We start from the raw sequence: 24,260 nt of genomic DNA on the forward strand, positions 1-24,260 counted from the left end.
GCAGAGCAGACAGACGTCTAGTATGAACATGTAATATCATAAAATATAATGGATATCCAAGTCTGTAAACTTGTTTAATAACACTAGGGGCGCTGTGGGAGAGATGATCTTACTAAACCCAGTAAACCCCTGACCCCAGCAAGTCATGGTGACATCTCCATGTGCTCAGGAAGCAGCTGGGTGTCTGGGACACAGAATTTCTTTGTCAATGAGAAGAAGCCAAAGAGAGAAATAATCAGTGGGGTTGCCAGGGTGACGGGCACTGCCAACACCGAGAGAACACTGGCATCGTGAATGAAAAGAATACTAAAAAGGTAATCACAAAAAATAATACTAAATATGTTGCCCTAGGTAATGCCTGAAAGCATATATTAGATGGACATCCCTTAGGAATTATTGTCAGACACCACCCTCTCTATGTGCTTTGGACCTCTTAATTTCAACCGAGAATGTACCTAACCTTTTCAGTCATCCAGCCAGGAGGACCCAAGCTAGCAGCCATATTAACCATGGAGCAGTTAGTCGGCCCTGCTCTGTCATCATATCAATGTCCAGACGTGATATAATATGCACCTTATATCTTCCAAATCTGGTGACACAACAGGATGCACACAAGTGCCAAAGCTATTTGTACTGAATGCTTATTATTGGACGTTTAAAGGTATAGACATTATTACAGCCATATTACAAGGGAATCATGTCATTCAAGTGCACTTATAGATTTAATATAGGACTTATCATTTCTGTATAATTACAGTCATTGTAAGTTTCCATCTCATAACCAGCATATCGGGGTGATTTATAAGACGTTTCATCTCAGTCTATATATAGTCTCATGGTCTCACCAGGACCTCGCTGCTCTTTAGCTTCCCTCGTGATTTCAGGTATTTCATGAGTTCCTGCCGTCTCCTCCATGTGATGCGGACCCCGTATTCATGCTCTGGGGTGTCCTCTGCCAGCACCTGCCCTGGGCCGTCTACCAGCGATGTGTCGGGTGTATCACACGGTTCTGCCCATCCCCTGAAAACTGGTGTCTGAATGCCGGCTATGCCAGGTGGGAGCAGCCTGCTCTGAGTTGGGCTTGTTTCTGGAGTCTGTATATCTGGGGGACTAAGAGCTTTACTACTTGACAGATCCAGAACAGGGGACCTGGGCACTGGGGCGGGGGGAATTAGGTTTGGCTTCGGCCTCCTTGCACAGAACGACTGAGTTTGTATTATCGTGGCAGTTTCTTCGCTACTAAATGATAAGGATGGAAATTTGCAGACGCTCTGTTTTCTCCCCGGCGCCCTCAGGCGACTCTTACTAACGTCCCCAGCACGGCTCTGTACGGTGCTGTTGTTAGAGGTGTTGCGGAGGCGCCGACGTGCCGGGAAATTCAGCTCTACCGTTTGATTGAACTGCGGGGACACCTGTATGATAGAGACCAGTACTAATGGTTAATGCTGGCAACAAACAATTGGATTATACTACAGTCAAAAGCCATAAAGAACACAGCACTTCTACAGTGACGTCTGTATGTGTTGAAAAGCAGGTTTAGTTTCCCGACATTCATGCAAGTGCTACAATTAGCCGTTTCCTATGCGATTCCCACTTCACTCAATGCAGTGAAGGAGCCAAATTCTCCATATGGTGCTCCCTAAGGGTACAATGAGTATTACAGAGCACCTTCTGCTTCTAACCTTCCCTACTTATTCAGTACATGCAGCGACAAGCACTTGGTGCCACCTCAGGTTCACAGCTACATCTAGGATATAATACATGGATTCTATGACTAGAGTAAGGGATAGAACAGGGCGGTGTTCAGTAATCAGTAGCACATTACTAGCTTCTTAGCAACAGCAGCAATTTTGTTTCCCGGGAAAGGGCGTCAGAGTATTTTTTCTATTTCCTTTTCTGCACCAGAAGAATTCCACTGCACCTAGTGATACAAAAATCTAGTATCATGTTAAAAGAACTCAAAACACCAGTCAGGGCTGCTCAATATCTCCGGCACTATTGCGTTATCCATCAAGCCATTGGCCTGTTTGATCTGTTCCCATGCTGGAATACGGGGCCTCGCCGCTGGCGGGGCCACAGAAACTATAGCTTTATACGCGGACATGTTATTGTTTCTGTCATATGCAGATGTGTTCCTGAACAACCTCTTAGGGACAGTTGACAATTTTGCCCATTACTCTGGGCTTAAAATTAACTGGGATAAGTCCAATATTTTTCCAGTTCAGGTCACTCTCCCTTCCCTGCCCTCCTCTGATCTCTCCCTCAAATGGACGCTGCGTTTCAGGTACCTTGGTATATGGATTTCCCCTAAATCAACAGATTATGTCAAATTGAATATTGACCCCATCACTGACTACTTTAAACTTAGATCCCATACATGGAAACGGCTCCCATTGACTATGACTGCTAGAATCAATTTGTTTAAGATGATTATACAACCCAAACATCTTTACGCATTACAGAATTCACCTGTCTACATCCCCGACCGTGTATTCGAGCTCATTAACTCCTTTCTCTCCTCATTCATCTGGGGTGACAGGTGAGCCAGGATAAAATTAAGCACTCTTTGTAAATCCAAATCTGCGGGAGACCTGTCATTACCCAATCTTATGCTCTATTATCTGGCGGCTCAATCATCGCATCTACTTGGGTGGTTGAATGTCTGTAGCAACAGCGCTTTGATGGGTTTCCTTGGTGAGTGGGCGGGGCCCCCGTTTACACCACTGCAGGTGCTCCTTGTGACAGACCCGGGCCTTATATTGGGAATATTGTGCCAACCCGGTCTGTCCTCAGTGGGCCAACTGAACAACTGTGGCCCACTCTGTTATTAAATGCCGCTCGGTGGCCAGATCTGTTATTGCTGTGGTGTCCGGAAAAGGAGGGGGGAGGCAGCTTACAGGAAGTGTGAAACAGCTGTGGACCCTGTGATATCAAAAAAGAGTGGAAGGGTTTAAAAAGAGGAGGGTCAGGACCTTATCTAAAATCAGGAGGTGGACTCTCCCTGTTTGCTATTATTCTAGCAACTCTTCAACACAGTCTGAATGGCACCATCACTGCAGGTGGGAGACCACTGATGTCATGCTCTACCTCCACCCCTGTTACCACCCAAACGCTTCACACCACCAATCACAAGAGGACAATGAGTGAGGGGTTGATTCAGGGAGGTGGCCAGGATGAGAGGTCTTGTGAGAAGGGACAAAAAAGAGCTGTGTGGGGAGGGGGTTGTTGTTGGAGAATCTTGAGAGAGTGAGGAGTTGGACTGATTGAGAGTAACCGTATTCTCTCAGGGCCACAAAGGAATGCTTGAAGCAGAAGCTTCTTTACACAGATCGGACAGTGTACCTCTAGGACCGATTCTGTTAACACTCCATCGGGAGACACTCGCAGATTATGGGGAATTGGTGAGCCTACATCGGTAGGGAGACTAATACCCAGGGTCCCACTAAGCTGGTAGAGAGTTGGCCGAGTGGCTGGGATCAGCAAGATACACCGACCTACTTCACGGATCAGAAACCCTGGCCCACTTGGATTGTCAGCTGTGGATTCTATTACCAGGAGTTTGGGCCTGCTAGGACTCTGTGCTTGGAGGTAACCTACTGGGGACTTTGTTGGGGAGTTTTTACTTGCACTGGTGATTTTCTAACACTTGATATATTTGGTGGGGGAACAAGTTTCTCCTTGGGGAGCACTGTTGTATTTTACTAAGTGCATGCACTTTGTTTAATAAAAGGGATTATTATTTATTTCCTGTTTTCTTACCTGTGTGGCCTGTGAACCTAGAGAACCGGGTATCTAGTAAGCTTTGGTTCCAATCCCGGTATCCTCACACTTTTGATGGGTCGGTCATTTAGCTCTGATCCTCCTATTGTTAACCAGTAAATTTAGGTGTGGAACATGGCTCACAAACTCCTTGGTGGGGAGGGCTTTGATGCAGACACTACGATCTGGCATAATACTGCGCTACCTGAACTAAATAAACTAAGGAATGACTACTTTTGGCACCAACTCGGGGTGTCTGCATTGGGCCATCTCTATGACTCGGATATATTTAAATCTTTTGCTCAACTCCAGAGAGACTTTAACTTTCCCCATACTGCATTCTACCGTTACATGCAGCTCATGCATGCCATTCAGTCACAATTTGATGGCTCCCCTCCCACACTTTGTTTCTCCCATTACAACACTTCTGAAAAACATAAGTAGACGCAAAGTCATCTCCACGGTATATACGGAACTCAACTATTATTATGTCATTAACAGTGTGAGGACGCAGCAGAGGAGTCATCAGCCAGAAACCCATTCTTTATTGAGTACATTAGAATTGCTTTTACACTCTGTTAGGGGTTTTGTTGCAATATTAAAAAAACAACAACAAATGTGGAACTCAGTAAATAAATTGCATGGTGGGAAAACACAAGAGAAAAAGAAACCAAAACAACACTGCAATAAAATGCACAGTGTGGAAGTTCTTAGTGTTTACCATAATACCATAATGAAAACCAATAAAGACACGGACACCAGATTAACGTTGGAATGAAATATTATTTATTAAATGACTAATATAAAAACTAAAGGGGCTGGAAGGCGGACGAGAGCAGGGCAGTAAGCAAACACAAAACCAATAACGGTGGAAAGGTCAGACCATTGTACCACCAACCCAGGATCATACCTTATCTATTGGCCGGTGCGAAATATCTGTCCAACGGCAAGACTACGCCCCCCTATAACCGCCAGTAAAATATTCCACATACTGGCCCAGAGTCCCATTCACTGGACCCAACACACGTGATGACAACACAATCCAATGGGGGGGTAGTGACCTATGACGAGATAATACAAGCACCATATGCAAACTTACCGACTGCACTGCTCTCCCACCTAGAAGAACCACAGATAAAAAAACCTGAAAACTGCCGGGTGGGCGGGAGGAATCCGGAAGCAGAGAGGGGGAAAGGCAGGAGAACATCTCCTATATAAAACTAGACCACCCCCCTCCTCTGCCTTATTGGTCAACAAATATAAGCAGCCCATAGGCTAAACACCTAATCACTCACCCACGTGATTTTAACTTCGTTTAGGCTGATGGCCACACTTCCCTTACAAGACACTGGCCTTTTAACATATACAATCCCAAAAGAAAAAACTTTGTACATGAAATGGCCCTTTTCCTTCTGTTCTGATTGACCAAATACCTGACACAGCGCACTGTATGAACAATCTCGCCGCTCACAAGCAGCGCTTTCATTTTGGTCTTTTGAATGGCGGTTTTCCGGCGGCTTTATAAAACCCCCTAATAGTAAATCCGGCTGTTTGTATGTTGAACATTGTTGAAACCGTCATGGCGCTGTATACAGAGGCGGGTTTGGAAACATCATTTCTGGCCGTTTGGACGGCGGGTTTAGCCTTAGTAAATCCGGTGATGGCTAAACCGCCGCCAAACCCGCCGAAAGTCCCCGGGTTTACAAACACGCCTGTTAGTAAATCTAGCCCCTCATCTCCAGAGGCTGATAGCTCCACGGCTGTGCTCTGAAATGACAGCAGCCTGGCAGCAGTCTGATTTGTTGCCTTGCTGCCTGTCTCCATTAGTTCAGTGACAGCCTGTCACTGATTTGCTGTTCCGATTAGCCCCACCCCCTGTCAATTAGCCCCGCCCACTCACGGCTGGTGAATGGGAGGGGGGAAACAAGCTTACTGTCTGCAGTAATTAATATCCGCTCCCCCCAATTAGTATCCAGTCCCCCCTCGCTCTTGGCACCCCTGGGTCGGATGGGAGACTTTGAATATGTAATGTGAGCCAGCTACAGTGTCTCGTCTATGAGCAGAAAAAGTTTAGGTGGCCAGGTGGAACTGCAGCAGTTCAATTTCGGCAAGCTCCTGTGTTTCTGAAAGCTGCTCCAGCGTGCCAGATGACAAAGCTCTGCGTGCCAGGTCTGGCACACGTTCAGGGGGTTCCCGACCCCTGTTATAGACAAAACATACAGCTAACAAATGTGAAAGTCAAATAATTGGATGAAGTAAACCAAATTGATTAATATTGTTTTGGTACGCCGTGCGATTGCTATTGATACGCCACATGTTATGACGCAATCGCACAGATTCATAACACATTTACATTCACATTTACACTTGTAAATAATGCACATTTATTAAAGTTCTGTCGGGGGTATTCCACCCGCGGACTTCACTAGAGTCCTATTAACTTCTCGTTCACACGTATTTTGGTATAAATCACCCAAGGACGAAGACAGTATTTAGGCTAGCCGAGAGTTACACACGACACAGACACAAATGTATGTATCAAGATGTAAAAACTTTATTTATTTATTAGGTTACAATAATATATATATATATATATATATATATATATATATATACATTAGGACAAACGGTAGTGAGAGGGAACGGCCATCTTCTAAGCCAATAGAATCTATATGTCCGATGACACATACTATTTCCAGTAAAAGCGCGCCTACACAATCATTAGTGTCACATTCTGAAACGTATAAGATATGTCACCTCATTTGTCCGTTTTAAACAAATTCACCTCTACATACTAGAGTCATGACCAAAAGTTTTGAGAATGACACAAATATTATTTTTCACAAAGTCTGCTACCTCAGTTTTTATGATGACAATTTACATATACTCTAGAATGTCATGAAGAGTGATCAGATGAATTGCAATTAATTTCAAAGTCCCTCTTTGCCATGACAATGAACTTTATCCCGTAAACAAGATTTCCACTGCATTTCAGCCCTGCCACAAAAGGACCAGCTGACATCAGGTCAGTGATTCTCTGGTTAACACAGGTGAGAGTGTTGACGAGGACAAGGCTGGGGATCACTCTGTCAGGCGATTGAGTTAGAATAACAGACTGCAAGCTTTAAAAAGAGGGTGGTACGTGAAATCATTGTTCTTCCTCTGTTAACCATGGTCATCTGCAAAGATGCACGTGCAGTCATCATTGCTTTGCACAAAAAGGGCTTCAAAGATATTGCTGCTAGTAAGATTGCACCTAAATCAACCATTTACTGGATCATCAAGAACTTTAAGGAGAAAGGTTCAATAGTTGTGAAGAAGGCTTCAAGGTGCCCAAGAACATCCAGCAAGTGCCAGGACCGTCTCCTAAAGTTGATTCAACTGCGGGATCGGGGCACCACCAGTGCAGAGCTTGCAAATGAATGGCAGCAGGCAGGTGTGAGTGCATGTGCATGCACAGTGAAGCAAAGACTTTTGGAGGATGGCCTGGTGTCAAGAAGGCCAGCAAAGACACCACTTCTCTCCAGTTAAAACATCAGGGACAGACTGATATTCTGCAAAAGGTACAGGGATTGGACTGCTGAGGACTGGGGTAAAGTAATTTTATCTGATGAATCCTCTTTCAGATTGTTTGAGGCATCTGGAAAAAAGCTTGTTCAGAGAAGGAAAGGTGAGCGCTACCATTAGTCCTGTGTCCGGCCAGTAGTAAAGCATCCTGAGACATGTATGGGGTTGCTTCTCAGCCATGAATAAATAATGGTACCAAAACATCCTCCAAGAGCAACTTCTCCCAATCATCCAAGAACAGTTTGGTGATGAACAATGTATTTTCCAGCATGATGAAGCACCTTGCTATAAGGCAAAAGTGATAACCAAGTGGCTCAGGGATCAAAACATGAAAATTTTGGGTCCATAGCCAGGAAACTCCCCAGACCTTAATCCAATTGAGAACTTGTGGTCAATCCTCAAGAGGCGGGTGGACAAACAAAAACCCACAAATTCTGACAAACTCCAAGCATTGATTAGGCAAGAATGGGCGGCCATCAGTCAGTATGTGGCCCAGAAGTTGATTGACAGCATGTCAAGGCGAATTGCAGAGGTCTTCAAAAAGAAGGGTCAACACTGTGAATATTAACTCTTTCCATAAACTTAATGTAATTATCAATAAAAGCCTTTGACACATATGAAATGCTTGTAATTTTACTTCAGTATATCATAGCAACATCTGACAAAAGGGTCTAAAAATAAAGAAGCAGCAAACTTTGTGAAAACCAATACTTGTGTCATTCTCCAAACTTTTTGGCCATGACTGTGCAAGGCTTTTGTGTCACAAATCTTTCAGTGGGTGAAAATGGCAGAATATATAATATGATAATTAAAGAGCAACGATCACGGCAAACAAATGGAGGACAAAACTCTCAGCGCCACACTATCATTATCACCAGAAGCTATTTATATAGCACCACCAATTCCGTAGTGCTGTACTCTCTGTACTTACTCACATCAGTCCCTGCTCCATTGGAGCTTGCAGTCTAAATTCCCTAACATATACAGACACACAGACCAAGAGAGACTAAGATCAATTTAATAACAGCCAATTAACTACCAGTATGTTTTTGGAGTGTGGGAGGAAACCGGAGCACCGGGAGGAAACCCAGGAAAACACAGGGAGAACATACAAACTTCACATAGATAAGGTCATGGTCAGGAATCGCACTCATGACCCCAGTGCTGTGAGGTAGAAGTGTTAACCACTAAACCATAGTGCTGATCATGATACTACAAGTAAAGACATTGAAAGGAACGTAGCTGTACTTAATCAATAACCACCTCTCACTCCTGCGTACAAGACTTCTCCCGTGCTGCTCCTCACTTATGGAATTCCCTACCACGCTCAATCAGACTTTCCCACAGCCTTCAAATCTTTAGAAGCTCTTTGAAACCCCATCTCTTTTTTAGAAGTGACCTTATCCTCGATAACACTATTTACACTAATGCACACTCACAACTATCCCTATATTCACTCTAAGCCACACTAGCTCCTCTTGTTTCAGCTGTGCCCTCTTATACTTACAATGTCAGCTCTCTAATGAGCAGGGTCCTTCATACCCTTTGTTTTCATGTCTGCATTTATTTTGTCTGCCATATATGTCCCTGTTTTATGTATGTCCTGTTTTCCCTACTGTACAGCGCTGCGGAGCACTGTGGCACCTTACAAATCTACGATAATAATAATCAATGGAAATGTAGGCTAACTAGAGGCGGGAGACGTGTCAAGCTCTGAGGCGGATATCTCATCTGGTGAATGGCGCTCTCCTTCTGACATATTTTAAAAGAGCGAAAGGGTTGAAACACATAAGTTTCTCCTTTTATACCACTGTGTCGGATTTAATAGACGTCATGTAGCAGACCATATGTTATAATGAGGACTATACTCCATATAGTATACTACATGTCATCAGAGTTAAGTTAACTTAATGATTTTGTTTAATATCTTTATATTTCACAGTATTGGGGAACGGCATGGACTTTCATGAAGCTCGTCAGTGACTGATATTTGCCTTAGCGGACATGTATATTGTATATAGTTATTATATAGAGCATTGTTGGAGTGCTCCTTTAATACATTTTCTTGACTAAGCTATGTGCAGAGTTTTCTGCTTTGGTGCATTGGCTGGATGTTATCAGTGTGGCAAATATGAATTAATTTATGAGTAAAACACTTTATTAGGACTGGCATGGGGTACAAATCAGCTTACCACTCATTTGTACCACCCCAATTCATAAAGTAGCAATACTCTTTTAAACCTCAATACCAATATTAGAATATTCCAACTCTCACACCTAAATGTATCGTAGCATTTTTTGTTTTTAGTCTCAAATCAAGTTGACATTCAATTTACATAAGAGGGACTGAAGTGTCACCACATGATAGATATGTTTACCCATATGATATAAATGCCACACCTATATAACCATACACACTTAGGCTGCGTGCAGACATCATTCATCCACATCTATGCACGATAACGCTACCCACGAAACACTAGAACGAGCAGTAACCCCAAACTACAGAAGTCTACGTAGTCTTATACATCACATGGCCCGCCCTGAGGGCAAGTCATGTGATCCACAGGAGAACAGAGCAGACAGGGAAAGTAGCAAACCTGGACAGGATTGTTACAGTCAATAAGCTTCATGTGTCCAGCTTTAACCTGTGGATCACAATTTACCCCTGGGACGTTCTGTCTGTTGTACAGTGACCCTAGTCTACAATAATTTCTTCTAAAACATCTAACTTGATCAAGTTGGAATAACCCCTGTTGCATCTCTACTGATTTTTGTCTGATAAGTGTATAATTGCATTAAAAGTCTATTGTGATTGATTTGTCTAAATAATCTGCTGCAGCGTAAATGTCTAATTAACCCTTTAACAATCGGTTGTCATTCAAAAATATTTATCTAGTGAAACCCATTTCACTGAAGCACTAGGGCCTCACTTTCCAATGAGATATATTTATTCAGTGACCTATGTGTTCTAGTGGTTTGTGTTTGCATATTGCTGATATTGTTGGTATAAGATTCCTAAATTGTTATTTATTTTATGACATGTTGAATAATATTGCATATTGAAGTTCTCATAGTATTATTTTCCTACATTATCGCTACTTATCTGTGGTGGACGTAAAACCCTACGCCAAAGAGAATAAACATACGAGTTTATGCAGTCTTAGCCCTGTGTAACTTGTTTCATCCCAACACTACTAGAGGGACCTTTGCCTCTCTACCATACCACCGGGCCTGTGGAATCCAGTCTTACACAACTTCCAGGGTGCCAACCATCCGTCCCGTTACACAGATGTAACTGACGGATGATAGTGATGACAAAACACAGCATTCGCTCTCACAATCTGACATTCACCTGCACACCTGACACCACTCCTCTCTGCAAACAACATTATAAGATCATGGCAAGTGCACGCGATTGTGCCATTTTGTAAAATAAAAACTGCTGACTACTTAGATAAAAGCAGTAGGTGAAACTTTCACATGTGCGTTTCTGTAGTAAAAAGTATTTTATTTTACCTTAAAAACATTGCATACGTCTGTATGTGGGGGTGTTTTATTCTTACTGACCCTTTATAAAAATGTAGTTCACTGTGAGAAAAAATAAATGACCCTAAATGAATTGACAATTTGGTTTGCAGTAAATTGTATAAAATGTTGAGACATAGTTGCCTACATTAGCAATGCGGTTTTATGTTCTCATATGTTAGGAGTGTATTGCCTATGTGATCCAGTTTATACATAGTTGCATATATTATCATTTTTTTTTGTATATTTGAGAAATATTATATATATCTTTATACTGAATCAATATATACAAAGATAGGAGGATGAAGTGGCGACAATATAGGTAGTGTTAGCTGGTAACAATCACCCAGACAGTCAATAATTATTGAAATGCAAAGTATGAATCTTAGCAAGCTGGTACAGTCATTATTCAACAGCTTCCAGATACTCCAGCTCTATACCGAAATGCAGACAGAGAAAAGCAAAAGATGTAGTGTCACAGGCACCCGTGATGTACAGTATATAATAATAGGTGGCCGCGTACCCAATAGATATAAATAAACAGCTTATCTGTGTCAGAATAATCTGAACGTAGTCTCCAGACGGCCAAGTGAATCAGGAACCGATGTGTAAACTGCTTGTGAAGATATAATATATCTGGATCATCAACCACAGCAAATTCACTGCTTGCAAACTCCACTCAGCCGATATTTAAAAAGGAAAGAGCCATATAGTGTAGTACTTTTTAAACGATTTAATCGGCATATATCATAAAAAATGCACACTCACAATATATATATATTTTAAATGCTTATCTGTAATCCTGTAGTATAAGGAATACTGCTACACAGTGTGGATATCTGGACACTCCATGAAGTGAACACCGATGGACTCCATACAAAAGTACTCAAAGGGAAAACTCTCACGGACCAGGTGGGCAGCAGAGCCTTCAATATACCAGGAATAGATGATAGGAAACAACCTCAACGCGTTTCGTCATGTAAAGACTTCATCAGGAGGAGTATTTTAGACCAGCATACAGTGCTGTCTTATATAGCGATGGCGGGCGCCATTTTGCGCATGCGCAGTACAGCGCTTTTTCGCGCATGCGCAGAGTGGACCTCTGAATCGGCGCTTGCACTGTATGTGCAAGAAAGTAATGTGAAAACCTGAAAAAGTCAGGTATTAAGCCAGGGGGAGTGGAGAGGAAAGATTCTAGGGTTTCCTGTAGTGAGGGCTTGTATAATACTGGAGGGACCTTTGCCTCTCTACCATACCACCGGACCTGTGGAATCCAATCTTACACAACTTCCAGGGTGCCAACCATCCGTCCCGTTACACAGATGTAACTGATAGATGATAGTAATGACCAAACACAGTATTCGCTCTCACAATCTGACATCCACCTGCACACCTGACACCGCTCATCTCTGCAAACAACATTATAAGATCATGGCAGGTGCACGCGATTGTGCCATTTTGTAAAATAAAAACTGCTGACTACTTAGATAAAAGCAGTAGGTGAAACTTTCACATGTGCGTCTCTGTAGCAAAAAGTATTATATTTTACTTCAAAAACATTGCATACGTCTGTATGTGGGGGTGTTTTATTCTTACTGACCCTTTATAAAAATGTAGTTCACTGTGAGAAAAAATAAATGACCCTAAATGAATTGACAATTTGGTTTGCAGTAAATTGTATAAAATGTTGAGACATAGTTGCCTACATTAGCAATGCGGTTTTATGTTCTCATATGTTAGGAGTGTATTGCCTATGTGATCCAGTTTATACATAGTTGCATATATTATCATTTTTTTTTGTATATTTGAGAAATATTATATATATCTTTATACTGAATCAATATATACAAAGATAGGAGGATGAAGTGGCGACAATATAGGTAGTGTTAGCTGGTAACAATCACCCAGACAGTCAATAATTATTGAAATGCAAAGTATGAATCTTAGCAAGCTGGTACAGTCATTATTCAACAGCTTCCAGATACTCCAGCTCTATACCGAAATGCAGACAGAGAAAAGCAAAAGATGTAGTGTCACAGGCACCCGTGATGTACAGTATATAATAATAGGTGGCCGCGTACCCAATAGATATAAATAAACAGCTTATCTGTGTCAGAATAATCTGAACGTAGTCTCCAGACGGCCAAGTGAATCAGGAACCGATGTGTAAACTGCTTGTGAAGATATAATATATCTGGATCATCAACCACAGCAAATTCACTGCTTGCAAACTCCACTCAGCCGATATTTAAAAAGGAAAGAGCCATATAGTGTAGTACTTTTTAAACGATTTAATCGGCATATATCATAAAAAATGCACACTCACAATATATATATATTTTAAATGCTTATCTGTAATCCTGTAGTATAAGGAATACTGCTACACAGTGTGGATATCTGGACACTCCATGAAGTGAACACCGATGGACTCCATACAAAAGTACTCAAAGGGAAAACTCTCACGGACCAGGTGGGCAGCAGAGCCTTCAATATACCAGGAATAGATGATAGGAAACAACCTCAACGCGTTTCGTCATGTAAAGACTTCATCAGGAGGAGTATTTTAGACCAGCATACAGTGCTGTCTTATATAGCGATGGCGGGCGCCATTTTGCGCATGCGCAGTACAGCGCTTTTTCGCGCATGCGCAGAGTGGACCTCTGAATCGGCGCTTGCACTGTATGTGCAAGAAAGTAATGTGAAAACCTGAAAAAGTCAGGTATTAAGCCAGGGGGAGTGGAGAGGAAAGATTCTAGGGTTTCCTGTAGTGAGGGCTTGTATAATACTGGAGGGACCTTTGCCTCTCTACCATACCACCGGACCTGTGGAATCCAATCTTACACAACTTCCAGGGTGCCAACCATCCGTCCCGTTACACAGATGTAACTGATAGATGATAGTAATGACCAAACACAGTATTCGCTCTCACAATCTGACATCCACCTGCACACCTGACACCGCTCATCTCTGCAAACAACATTATAAGATCATGGCAGGTGCACGCGATTGTGCCATTTTGTAAAATAAAAACTGCTGACTACTTAGATAAAAGCAGTAGGTGAAACTTTCACATGTGCGTCTCTGTAGCAAAAAGTATTATATTTTACTTCAAAAACATTGCATACGTCTGTATGTGGGGGTGTTTTATTCTTACTGACCCTTTATAAAAATGTAGTTCACTGTGAGAAAAAATAAATGACCCTAAATGAATTGACAATTTGGTTTGCAGTAAATTGTATAAAATGTTGAGACATAGTTGCATACATTAGCAATACGGTTTTATGTTCTCATATGTTAGGAGTGTATTGCCTATGTGATCCAGTTTATACATAGTTGCATACATTATCATTTTTTTTTGTATATTTGAGAAATATTATATATATCTTTATACTGATTTAGTTTTTTGTAAGATTTTGACACAGAATCTTAAAAAGTTAAAATATTGATGGACCAAGCTGTGTATTGAAGTCCTTTTATCGCTTACCAATAAAACATTGTCCAATGCGATTGTTGTGGTTCCAAAGCATGTAAACAAGCATCATGTCCAGGGGTATTCATTGGCTCAGGGTTAATGATGTTCCAGTTGTCTGCTGATTATAGGGTAATTGTCACGGTTCTTACGAAGAGACTTGGCAGATGTACCGTAGTAAGAGTGGTAAATATAATAAGTAAAGGCAAAGAAGATGATGCCGTTCGGTGTAACTCTGCAGACCACTTTGTGGTGTTAAGTTCAGTAGAATGAGCGTCAGCTCTGTAGACAAACGTAGGGACGATGTCCGTAGATGAGCGTCAGCTCTGCAGGCCACTATGTGGCGGAGAGTCCAGTAGAATGAGCGTTAGCTCTGCAGACCACTATGTGGTAAAAAGTTCAGTAGAATGAGCGTTAGCTCTGCAGACCACTATGTGGTAAAAAGTTCAGTAGAATGAGCGTTAACTCTGCAGACCACTATGTGGTAAAAGGTTCAGTAGAATGAGCGTCAGCTCTGTAGACAAACGTAGGGACGATGTCCGGAGATGAGCGTCAGCTCTGCAGACCACTATGTGGCGGGGAGTCCAGTAGAATGAGCGTTAGCTCTGCAGACCACTATGTGGTAAAAAGTTCAGTAGAATGAGCGTCAGCTCTGTAGTCAAATGTAGAGACGATGTCCAGAGATGAGCGTCAGCTCTGCAGACTAGGATGGAAGAGAATAGCTGGAAGCTAACAGGAAGCCACTTCTATCACCAGGAGGTGACTCAAAGAACAGGCACTGTAGGTAAGGAGGAAGTGCCTTTTAAACTAAGCGCCATTAGAATCCACCAATGAGAGGAGAGTAGAAGTTTTAAAGAAGCTGTCAGGTCTGCGCATGCGCAGACCCGAATCCAAGATGGCGGCGCCCAGGACGGAGCGGAGCGCCGGAGCCAGGTAAGTCTGCCGGGTGTCGGGTGTGCTGCCCGCACACCCGGCGTGTGATAGTAATTCAAAGGATTTCTCTGGGAAGGTGTGATCACCTTCCCCAACAGCTGAAAACATGTGCTTCTCAAGGATACTGACCCAAACCAGTTTTCGTACAATGTCATTTTGAACATTTAATCTTTTATCTTCCATAACTATTGATTGCAGGAAGCGATCGCAAAGCTGAAAGTAGCGGATTAGATATGGTAATGTGCAGATCAAAATGACACTAAACATGAAATATTTCCTATATCCTGAGCCTTCGATACTTTTAATATATTATAATTTATGTATAAACAATCTAATACATTTTACTAATAGATAAATGTGGATTGGAACTGAAGGAGGCATAGAGAGGTTAATACTAAAATGTAACTCCATTTTGTATCAATATCATTTCCTTATACTGTTGCAACTGCAGACTCTAGCTAGCTTTAGGCCAAATATGGTGTTAAGTATCGTTTTTCAGGAAACAGGAACTTAGAACTATGCATTTACGAGAAATGATTGTGTAGGCGCGCTTTTACTGGAAATAGTATGTGTCATCGGACATATAGATTCTATTGGCTTAGAAGATGGCCGTTCCCTCTCACTACCGTTTGTCCTAATGTATATATATATATATATATATATATATATATATATATATATATATTATTGTAACCTAATAAATAAATAAAGTTTTTACATCTTGATACATACATTTGTGTCTGTGTCGTGTGTAACTCTCGGCTAGCCTAAATACTGTCTTCGTCCTTGGGTGATTTATACCAAAATACGTGTGAACGAGAAGTTAATAGGACTCTAGTGAAGTCCGCGGGTGGAATACCCCCGACAGAACTTTAATAAATGTGCATTATTTACAAGTGTAAATGTGAATGTAAATGTGTTATGAATCTGTGCGATTGCGTCATAACATGTGGCGTATCAATAGCAATCGCACGGCGTACCAAAACAATATTAATCAATTTGGTTTACTTCATCCAATTATTTGACTTTCACATTTGTTAGCTGTATGTTTTGTCTATAACAGGGGTCGGGAACCCCCTGAACGTGTGCCAGACCTGGCACGCAGAGCTTTGTCATCTGGCACGCCGGAGCAGCTTTCAGAAACACAGGAGCTTGCCGAAATTGAACTGCTGCAGTTCCACCTGGCCACCTAAACTTTTTCTGCTCATAGACGAGACACTGTAGCTGGCTCACATTACATATTCAAAGTCTCCCATCCGACCCAGGGGTGCCAAGAGCGAGGGGGGACTGGATACTAATTGGGGGGAGCGGATATTAATTACTGCAGACAGTAAGCTTGTTTCCCCCCTCCCATTCACCAGCCGTGAGTGGGCGGGGCTAATCGACAGGGGGTGGGGCTAATCGGAACAGCAAATCAGTGACAGGCTGTCACTGAACTAATGGAGACAGGCAGCAAGGCAACAAATCAGACTGCTGCCAGGCTGCTGTCATTTCAGAGCACAGCCGTGGAGCTATCAGCCTCTGGAGATGAGGGGCTAGATTTACTAACAGGCGTGTTTGTAAACCCGGGGACTTTCGGCGGGTTTGGCGGCGGTTTAGCCATCACCGGATTTACTAAGGCTAAACCCGCCGTCCAAACGGCCAGAAATGATGTTTCCAAACCCGCCTCTGTATACAGCGCCATGACGGTTTCAACAATGTTCAACATACAAACAGCCGGATTTACTATTAGGGGGTTTTATAAAGCCGCCGGAAAACCGCCATTCAAAAGACCAAAATGAAAGCGCTGCTTGTGAGCGGCGAGATTGTTCATACAGTGCGCTGTGTCAGGTATTTGGTCAATCAGAACAGAAGGAAAAGGGCCATTTCATGTACAAAGTTTTTTCTTTTGGGATTGTATATGTTAAAAGGCCAGTGTCTTGTAATTGCAGTGTTGTTTTGGTTTCTTTTTCTCTTGTGTTTTCCCACCATGCAATTTATTTACTGAGTTCCACATTTGTTGTTTTTTTTTTAATATTGCAACAAAACCCCTAACAGAGTGTAAAAGCAATTCTAATGTACTCAATAAAGAATGGGTTTCTGGCTGATGACTCCTCTGCTGCGTCCTCACACATCTGCACAGCACAAATTCAATGAGGCACATACCCACTAGTAGAGGTGTGTTATAGCGTACCTTTGTACTTTGGTAAACTAGGTTCAGGTTACTAGAATAATAATCTGGTTGGGTGGCTATGTATGCACCTGAAAAGGGGTCTGATATTATCCTGGCTGGCTGTTTGATACATAATCTAGCAATACATCAACTTACCCCACCGATTATTGCAGTAGACAGTGAAGAAGAAGGGTCACATTTGGTGATGTGCAGAGCACAGAGGGCGGAAGGGAGATTAGAGGCCGTCTAATTACAAACTACTTTACGTAGTTTACTACTTTACGTACATAGTATGATAAACATTTATTGCTCAAAAATGTGTTTTATGTGAGTGCAATTTTTTTATTTTATTTTAAATGTTTTGTAAATTGGAACCTTTAAAAAGAGGATAGTGTGTACTCCTCATGTGGTAAATATGAACATCCCTGGAATGTGACAGTCAGAGGTCAATGTTTAAGTGAAATTAGTGCATAGTTTTTAAAACATCAGTATACTCTTATTTAATTAGCAGAAAAGAAAGACTGACACCATAGAAATTTAACTGCATTTATTGCAGAACACAATAAATAATAACGTATAATGCTTACACAAACAATTGAAAACATTAAGCAATAATAATTATTGCACTAGCGACGCCTTTTTGCAGGCATATCGCAATGCTTGGTGCCACTCTCTCCCCTCCCTCGCCCCCCCCCTGGTGCGAGCACCTCTCCTTGGAGTACTCTGTACAGATGTGCTAGGCGTACTAGCGGTACTGGTGGTGGCTGAAGACATAGGTGTCGGTAAACGGGCTACAATTTCTGAATGTAGTTGCCCTGCCAGCCGGGTCACATTGGCATTCCCCTCACGTACTGTGGAATGTAAGGCCTCCACAGCCTCAGTCATTTGGGCCAGCTGCACATTGGTTTGTTCTAAAGCAGTTGCCAGACGGTTGATTCCAGCAGGGAGTTGACTATTGGAGCGGTGTATCCGCCTCAACTGGGCCGCAATTTGGGACATGTGGTGAGTTTGCCTGTCCATGAACATTGTTTGCGGCTGCTGGAATGCGCCAATAGACTGCGCCATTTCTCTGGCTGGGTCCATACTTTCAGGTGCAGGTTGGTGGTGTGATGGTTCAGCAGGGCCAGGTGAAACTTTCTGGAGGCCAGACACAGGGGCATCCACTGTTACCAGGGTGATGGTCGTTTGATCCTCTGGCTCAGGGGACATTTCCAGGGACTCCGTCTGAGGTGCCTGGTATGAAGAGGGCCCTGTGTATGAAAAATGACGGTAAGTATATAGTATATAATATGTTTGTATATTGCATTCTGAACACTGGATAGGAAAGAATATTCTTTAGCAACTACAGATTCTTTCACAATGTTTGCATTCCTGATTTCTTGTCCTATGCTACCTGCTTAAGGATGCGCTTATTATCCTTTTACTACCCATTATCATTTGGACTATGTATGGCTGAGGGGGATAAAAAAGCAAAGTCTTTTTAACCTACAAATATAAGCATTTAGTCAGCCAAATGCTGCTAGACCGTGCTTTGGGGTAAACTACTACTATTTTAGTACTCCATCTGTGTAGTACATGCTGGGTTATTTTGACTAAACTGCATGCTATAAAAAGTGGAGATGTTGCCTATAGCAACCAATCAGATTTTAGCTGTCATTTTGTTGAATGCAATAAATAAAGTAAAGGTATATTCTGATGGGTTTCTATAGGCAACATATCAGTTTAGTAAATGTAGCCCTAAGTTCTCATTGCAAACAATTAAAAAAAAACAAAAAAAAAACATTGACAGCAACATTTGCACAGAAAATCAATTAACTCCATTATTTCTCTCCTAAACAGAAATCACGCACCTGCTTGCTCGTCTGTGCCCGAATCTCTCGCTGAAGGTGGAGGTGTAGGTCTGGGACTGGGAGTGAACTGCGGTCCTGCCGATTCTGGATGTAATAGAAAAAGCATACAATGTATTTGCAGCAAAAAACATGTTAAAAATATACTGTTTATTTCAAAAATGTGTTTGCGAATAAAAAAAACAGAAGTCTTGTAAAAAAAAAATCCTTTACAAACTAATAGAGTAAAAAAAAAACACTTTTAAAAATAAAAACAAAAAGAAAAAAGCATTTAAAAAAGAAAAAAGAATTTAAAAAAGAAAAAAGCATTTTAAAAAGAAAAAAGCATTTAAAATACTGTTAGGGTAAAAAAAACAAATAACTCACCAACTACTTGGCCAAAAGAGGGCGAGTCGGTGTCCTGGACATTTATGCCCTCTACAATTTCAGCCGGCATTATCTGGCGCAGCTCCTCCTCGTACGTGGTGTACTCCATACGAAGTGGGGGGCCACCACCAGTGCGCCTTGTAGACCTCCTTTCCTGGGCCATCTTCTCTTTAAGCCTCCTCTTAATATCAGAGAAGCGCTTGCGGCAGTGCGCCACTGTCCGCTTCAGTGGGCCCACCGCGTTCACGGCCTCACAGACTCCCCCCCACAGTTGGTGACGCCGCCTTAGAGGAGTCCGGGCTGCCAGGTTCCCTAGGATGACCTCGTAGCAGGGAATGATGTTGTGCACCAACACACAATTCTCATCATGTGAGAAGCGCACATTCCTCCCTGTCTTGGTCTTCCTGCCCTGTCCTGTCTCCTCAACCTCTCCCTCTCCCTCCTCTGACCCCTCAACCTCCATCTCCCTCTCCTCAGCCTGTTCTCCCCTCCTATCTCTGGACATTTTTACCCAGAAGACATAAAAACACAAAACACTGAAGGACTTACAAACACAAAGAACAAACTACACTACCTACAGACACACTCTCCACACAGTCACACACAAGTAACACAGACAAAGGACAAGTCAAATACAAAAAATACAAGACAGAAAATAAATTAGAAAATAAATGTACAAAACAGAAAAATACCACAGGACTACTCACACTTCAATCAGATATCGCTCCACCAAACTCCAACTCTCACCAACTCTCAGCAAACCACTATCCTCCAAACTCCTCTCACAAAACTCCTCAAAACCCTATCAGAGAAAAAAGTGTCAGGCCAATGGTTTATATAGGGCTTGTGATGTCAAATCTCCTGACTTTGAAAATAGCCAATAGTAACAGGCCAGGAGACAGGTGTAATTTTCAAAAAAACCGCCTTTACACAAAAGCGCCGTCATTTAAAGCAAAAGCGCCATGTTCTATTCAAAGCCGCCGGCGGCTTTGAGCATTACATCCCGCCGTGACATCGCCAGCGGCTTCAAATTGAAGCTCAAATGCGCCCATTAGTAAATCCAGCTGTTTGCAATGCAAACCCGCCGGAAAACCGCCTGATAGTAAATCTAGCCCGAGTTGAGTACAAGGGACTGGGGGGGGATGGGTGTTATAGCCTGGCTTTGAGTATATATGTGGAATTGTGTGTATGTCTATGGCAGTATGTATGTGTATGAAATTATATATGTGTGACATTTTGTATGTGTAAATAGCATTATGTATGTATGTATATATATATATATATATATATATATATGGCATTGTGCCCGTTTGTGATGTGTCTGTGGGGGTGATGTGGTGTGTCTGGGGGATGGCGTGATGGGTAATGTGGCAGGGGGTGGTGTGATGCGTGATGTAGCTGAGGGGTGGCGTGATGTAGCTAAGGGGTGACGTGATGCGTGATGTAACTGAGGAGTGGTGTGATGTGTCTGGGGGTGGCGTGATGGGTAATGTGGCAGGGGGTGGCGTGATGGGTAATGTGGCAGGGGGTGGTGTGATGCGTGATGTAGCTAAGGGGTGACGTGATGTGTGATGTAACTGAGGAGTGGTGTGATGTGCCTGGGGGATGGCGTGGTGTGTCTGGGGGGTGGCGTGATGGTTAATGTGGCAGGGGGTGGCGTGATGCATGATGTAGTTGAGGGGTGGTGTGATGTGTCTGGGGAGGCTGTGATAAATGTAATATTTTATTATAATGTATGTATTATATACTGCATGATCTGTGTTATGTACGGTGTACACTTATTGCTCGCTTTTCCATATTTACATTTTCCAACAGCTCCCAACATTGCAGGATCCACGCAAGAATCCAGTACCAGGTTGTGATAGCTACAATCACAGGTAGGTGAGAGTAACACAATTTTAATACATAATAGGGAGTTCAATTAGCCGCGAAGTGTCTCCGCGGAGATTTGACAGAAATGCCCACCCATAATTTCCCTGGGGTGCGAGGGAAAATGAGTGGAGATTTCTACCGTAATTGCCGGCAATCTGCGCGTCACATCGCCGGCAATTGAATTTCCACCAATATATCATGTCTAACGAAGTCGAGCCATGACCATGTTGACCACGCCCCTTCGCAGGCACCGCCGCACGGCGGCAGCATACAGCACCCTGGCTTCTCACCTGTGCAGGGGCCGGCCAAAAAATTTGCTGTATCGGCGGCAGCCCTTATCCTGCCCTACAGCCACGATAACATGCCAGCATAACCCCCAGTGCGTTGTGCCACGTAAAGTTTCTTATCACATCAGTTCATGCAACGTAACACCCTGCGTCCATGAGACGGCGGGCACATAACATTTATCAGTGAAAAGTAGCAATCCCACATCTCACCCAGGGTCATAAATCACCTTTCAGTCAACCTATCATTTTATACAGAACAAGATGGAATGTAACCACTGTCTACAAGAGGTGAGTCGCATACACTGGCTAATGTGGCGTTAATATAAACTGGGGGCACTATTGTGTGGCTTAACATGAACATTTATTTGTTCCCATTACCATTAACATTATCATTTTAATATTACCCCCTGGTCTATAATGTGTTACCCCAAAATCTACAATGCATAAGGGAATTTCTCACAATATTACCACCCAGAGTGCGGTTCCATGAGTGGAAGAGGCCACGGTTGCTGGTCAGGAGGAAGATGACGTCAATCCTAGTCCTCCAGATTCACAAGAATATTCGGCCTTCAAGGCATATGTGATTTCATGTTACTTTATATGTAAGTACCTTTTGTGTTTGTTTAAAATGTAACGCTTACAATAAATGGACAAATAACCAAGGGAACCATTTTTTTAAAAAAAAATACAGTGCAATTAGTGGTACAAGCAGCAAAATAATGACACACACAAACACAAGTGAGACACACAAAAATCATTTTGTTTTGCACACTGATTTGCCTCCTGGCCCAATATTTCTTGTGTTGCTTGATCATGGCTGCCTCCAGGTCACCCGAGTAGGAGGTGCCACAGGGGCAGGAGGGGTAATCGGTGCCACAGGGGCAGGAGGGGCAATAGGTGCCACAGGGGCAAGAGGAATGTCACTATGATTTCCAATATAAGAAATAATGGCATCAGTCAATCTCTCACAAGTTGAGTGAGTCATCGTCTTGTTTCTGATATGATCCATTTTTTCATGTAAATCTGTGGTGATTTCAATTGGAACAATTGTTTTGCGAGATTCAGCTATTGCCACTATCCACTGACCTTCATGTGGTTGTTGTTCCTCCGCCCGGTCACGGGTGTCCCCGCCTGTGGGGTCATCTGTGTTTAATAATTAACATTGAAACCTAACATTATATCTATGTATCTATCTATCTAGGAGAGAGAGATAATATTTAATAAAATACTAATGTGTTATATTACTTCCAACAGAACGCTGCCATCGCCCCCTACAGGAGGCCAAGGAGGAGCCAGAGGAATCCAAGGAAGACCTAGCGGAAGCCCATGAGGATCCTGGGAGGAACCCTCAGGATCATTGAGAACCACATGGAGGAACCCCAGGAGCCCCAGTTGGAAGATACAGGGAGCCCATCCCAGGCCCCTGAAGAAGAATGGAAGTATATTGATTTAATAATCTAGTAGTATATTTACACTTTAATTTTTTCAATATAAAAGTCTGCTAATTTTATTTTTATTTTATTATTTCCAGGTGCAGAAGACGTCCCACCCCTGATCATGTTGTAGAAAAAATATAGAAAAATCGAACAAATATTCAAAAATATCTTCATTTGATAACAAAAAAATATTATTCTTAATTTAGTTGTACCGTTGTTAAAAAGGTTAAAATGTTTATTTTTCTTTATTGATTGTTTGATTAAAAAAAAGTTTGTTGTTTAAAAAACCTTTTCCTGTGTTTTTTATTGTTTCTCAGCAAATCTGTAATAATGAGACATATTTGTTAGTAATGTTATAAAGGGGTTTTTGTTCTCATGGAATAGTGCAGGTTGATGAGGTAATGCACTGAAAGGGTTAATATGCTGTAATTATTTAGGAGTAATAAGGGGAATGAGGGTAATTAAGGAAACGCAGACATGTGCGTTCAGATGGGAATTAGGAGTAAAGACGTCTGTAGTGCAAAATGGTGCAACTGCTCCAAGATCACATAGAAGATTCCATTATTATGTAATGACGCTGATTGTCACGTGTGTTACTAACACATTTATCTCCAACGTCTTCCTCATGTGCGCTTGTCTGTGAATACGGGCACACGTGTGCACAGGTTACATATGTTTCTTAAATACACAAGTTGTGTCCACAGATAATTCAGACCCTATGTCTCATGTCTGCCCACGCTCTGTCCCTATAGTCACTTGTGCTGTATTGTGTCTGTATCATGTGATTTGTTCTGTTACATCCATGTATTTATTATTCTGCTTATCTGTACCCATTGTTCTTATCTGTATGTAATGCGGAAACCTTGTGGAACCTTATTAATAAAACATAATAATTCAGATTTATATATCTCATTTGAGAAAACAAATCACAATGTGTATCAGTATGAGCAGTTTTTATTTGTTCATCACCCAAAATTTGTGAAAGGCCCCAAAATCTCTAATCCTCTAGATGTCCTACAACATTTTGTACTATTATGCTGTATA

The 24,260-nt window shown here is 42.2% G+C and overlaps 1 protein-coding gene and 1 long non-coding RNA gene across 2 annotated transcripts; one reads left to right on the plus strand and one right to left on the minus strand.

The window, feature by feature from the left end:
* The first annotated feature begins 82 nt into the window (after window positions 1-82).
* On the plus strand, window positions 83-23,416 carry LOC142153206 (uncharacterized). Its single transcript, XR_012691456.1, has 3 exons — window positions 83-314; window positions 23,035-23,219; window positions 23,312-23,416. It is a non-coding gene; the product is annotated as an uncharacterized LOC142153206 (long non-coding RNA).
* LOC142149606 (RAD9, HUS1, RAD1-interacting nuclear orphan protein 1-like) lies at window positions 799-1,763 on the minus strand. Its single transcript, XM_075204929.1, has 2 exons — window positions 1,703-1,763; window positions 799-1,432 (listed from the first exon to the last, which is right to left on the minus strand). Exons 1-2 carry the CDS (start codon window positions 1,761-1,763, stop codon window positions 834-836), a joined length of 660 nt encoding a protein of 219 aa, XP_075061030.1. The 3' UTR covers window positions 799-833.
* Window positions 23,417-24,260: the final 844 nt, after the last annotated feature.

Source organism: Mixophyes fleayi, chromosome 4 (assembly GCF_038048845.1).
Source record: "Mixophyes fleayi isolate aMixFle1 chromosome 4, aMixFle1.hap1, whole genome shotgun sequence".
In the NCBI taxonomy this organism is placed as follows: Eukaryota; Metazoa; Chordata; class Amphibia; order Anura; family Limnodynastidae; genus Mixophyes; species Mixophyes fleayi.

Excerpts from the sequence above, each read along its gene's own strand:
- LOC142149606 (XM_075204929.1), bottom strand. The coding sequence starts at position 1,763 with ATGTATTATATCCTAGATGTAGCTGTGAACCTGAGGTGGCACCAAGTG. Across the intron at positions 1,433-1,702 it reads CCAAGTGCTTGTCGCTGCAT|TACTGGTCTCTATCATACAG; the intron begins GTACTGAATAAG and ends ATTAACCATTAG.